This window comes from Plectropomus leopardus, unplaced genomic scaffold, assembly GCF_008729295.1.
Source record: "Plectropomus leopardus isolate mb unplaced genomic scaffold, YSFRI_Pleo_2.0 unplaced_scaffold19118, whole genome shotgun sequence".
Classification (NCBI taxonomy): Eukaryota; Metazoa; Chordata; class Actinopteri; order Perciformes; family Serranidae; genus Plectropomus; species Plectropomus leopardus.
The window spans coordinates 1-2,141 of record NW_024620628.1 but is presented as its reverse complement, the minus strand read 5'-3'; the positions used below and the strand labels follow the sequence as shown (position 1 = coordinate 2,141).

Below are 2,141 nucleotides of genomic sequence, written 5' to 3'. Positions count from 1 at the left end.
TTTTACCTGCAGGGTTAGGTTCTGTTTAGTACTGCAGGGTTAGGTTCTGTTTTTACCTACAGGGTACTGTTCTGTTTTAACAGGAAGTGGTCCAGAGTCAGGTGTTAGAGGCCAAAGTGTTCCACTCTCCTTATGGGACAGGTGTTGCCATAGTAACTGGCTCCTCCCGTTTCACCTTGGCAACCAACATCGACGACCTGAAGCTCCGGAGGTTACCTGAAGTCCCAGGTAGCACCTGGTCCACGTCTGTTTGCTCTGTGACTGTCTCACTCTCTCTTGGTTCTCACTGCCAGGCTGACCATCTGTCCCTCTGCAGGTCTACAGGGGAAACCGTCCTGCTGGGTCGTCCTCACTCAGGACAGACAGACTAAAGTCCTGCTGTCCAACGGACCTGAACTCTACATCCTGGACAACACGTCCTGTACCGCTGTGGTGAGACAGTTAGTGGACACTTAACACCTCTGATTAATTGAAAGACTAAATAGAACCCTTTTGTCTCTCTCTGCTCAGAGACAGTTAGAGGGAGACATGAAATAACCTCACCTGTGTGTCTCTCAGTGTCCCCCAGGTCTCAGTCCTCAGGCAGGCAGCATCATCCACATGTCCGTGTCCTTTAGTTATAAGTACCTGGCTCTGTTCACTGACACTGGACTCCTGTGGACAGGCTCCTCCCACCTCCAGGTGAGACACTCCTCTGTCCAATCAGCTGTTAGATCTGACCTGAGGGAGTGGGGTCTGTGTGGACAATGACGTGATTCTCTCTCTGCAGGACAAACTGAGTGAAGTGGACATCAAGAAGACGACGCCTCCCAAACAGATGGTCTGGTACGTTCAACTGTCCTCCTATGTGTCTGCTCATGTTCTTCACCTGTCCACCTCTCTGTCCACTCACCTGTCTCCCCCCCTCTACCTGTGCAGGTGTCGCAGACCAAAGAGTCAGCAGCCGTCTGTGGTGCTGATGTGGGACAGACTGCTCATGGTGGTTGGAGTGTGTCATGACACCATCCAGTATCCTTTAGACCAGATCAGACTGGAACCACAAACCAGTTCAGACTGGAATCACAAACCAGTTCAGACTGGAATCACAAACCAGGTCAGACTAGAACCACAAATCAGCTCAGACTGAAACCACAAACCAGTTCACTCAGGGACCACAAACCAGATGAGACAGGTACCCCAAGCCTGAAACTTGTGAGGGTTCTCCTGGAGCCTGATATGTTTTCTCCTGAAACTCGTTATGGTTCTCCTAATGTTTGTTGAGTAGTTCTTAGTTGAAGAACCCTCGCCTGATCGCCAGTGTTCAGGTTCCCTGTTCAACCCTTGACATGATCTAAGGTTCCCCGTAGAGGATCCGTGTGTTCTGGTGGGAGAGCTGGACGGGGTCCGGATCATCAGCTCGACTGGTCAGGAGCTGCTTCAGGAGGTTCCTCTGGTCTGTCAGGACATCTTCAAGATCGCCTCCATGGCCCCGGGAGCTCTGCTGCTGGAGGCCCACCGGGAGTACGAGGTGAGAACCCGTCCTTCTGATGGAACAGCAGAACTCCAGTGCACGTTCCTGCCTCTGATGACGTTCCTTTTGTTCTCAAGTAGAAGTCGAGCCAGAAGGCGGACGAGTACCTGAGGGAGATCAAGGAGCAGAGCATGCTGGGAGAGGCAGTCCGACAGTGTGTGGAGGCGGCAGGACACGAGTACGACTCCAACACCCAGAAGTCCCTGCTGAGGGTGAGAATCTGCACTCTGGGTTCTATATCATTGTTCTGTGTTCTCAAGCAGTGTTTTGGTTTGTTGTTGTTCTGTGTTCTCAGTGTCGTTGTTCTCCTGGTGTTCTCAGTAATGTTCTCCTGGTGTTCTCAGGCGGCGTCCTTCGGGAAGTGTTTCTTGACGGACTTCAGTGCGGATCCGTTCGTGTCGACCTGCAGAGAACTCCGGGTTCTGAACGCCGTCAGAGAGAGCAGCGTGGGGCTGCCGCTCACACACACTCAGTATCCTCTAACAGGTGCATCATGGGACATGTTGTCTGACAGTCTGTAGTCTGATCTGTGACCAGCTCCTTGACCTCTGACCTCAGATTCAAACAGATGACTCTGCAGGTGCTGATCGACCGGTGAGACATCACACCTGTCTCTGTCTCTCTCACCTGT

At 52.2% G+C, this 2,141-nt stretch overlaps 1 protein-coding gene across 1 annotated transcript; it reads left to right on the top strand.

Moving 5' to 3' along the window:
• Positions 1 to 83: 83 nt before the first annotated feature.
• On the top strand, positions 84 to 2,108 carry LOC121965224 (vacuolar protein sorting-associated protein 16 homolog; the record flags this gene model as incomplete). The annotated part of the gene is made up of 9 exons (XM_042515381.1): positions 84 to 228; positions 317 to 432; positions 559 to 681; positions 770 to 825; positions 919 to 1,008; positions 1,336 to 1,507; positions 1,591 to 1,722; positions 1,855 to 1,982; positions 2,069 to 2,108. Coding segments are annotated over 9 exons (1,002 nt in total), but the record flags the coding sequence as incomplete, so codon positions are not given.
• Between the last annotated feature and the right edge of the window lie 33 nt (positions 2,109 to 2,141).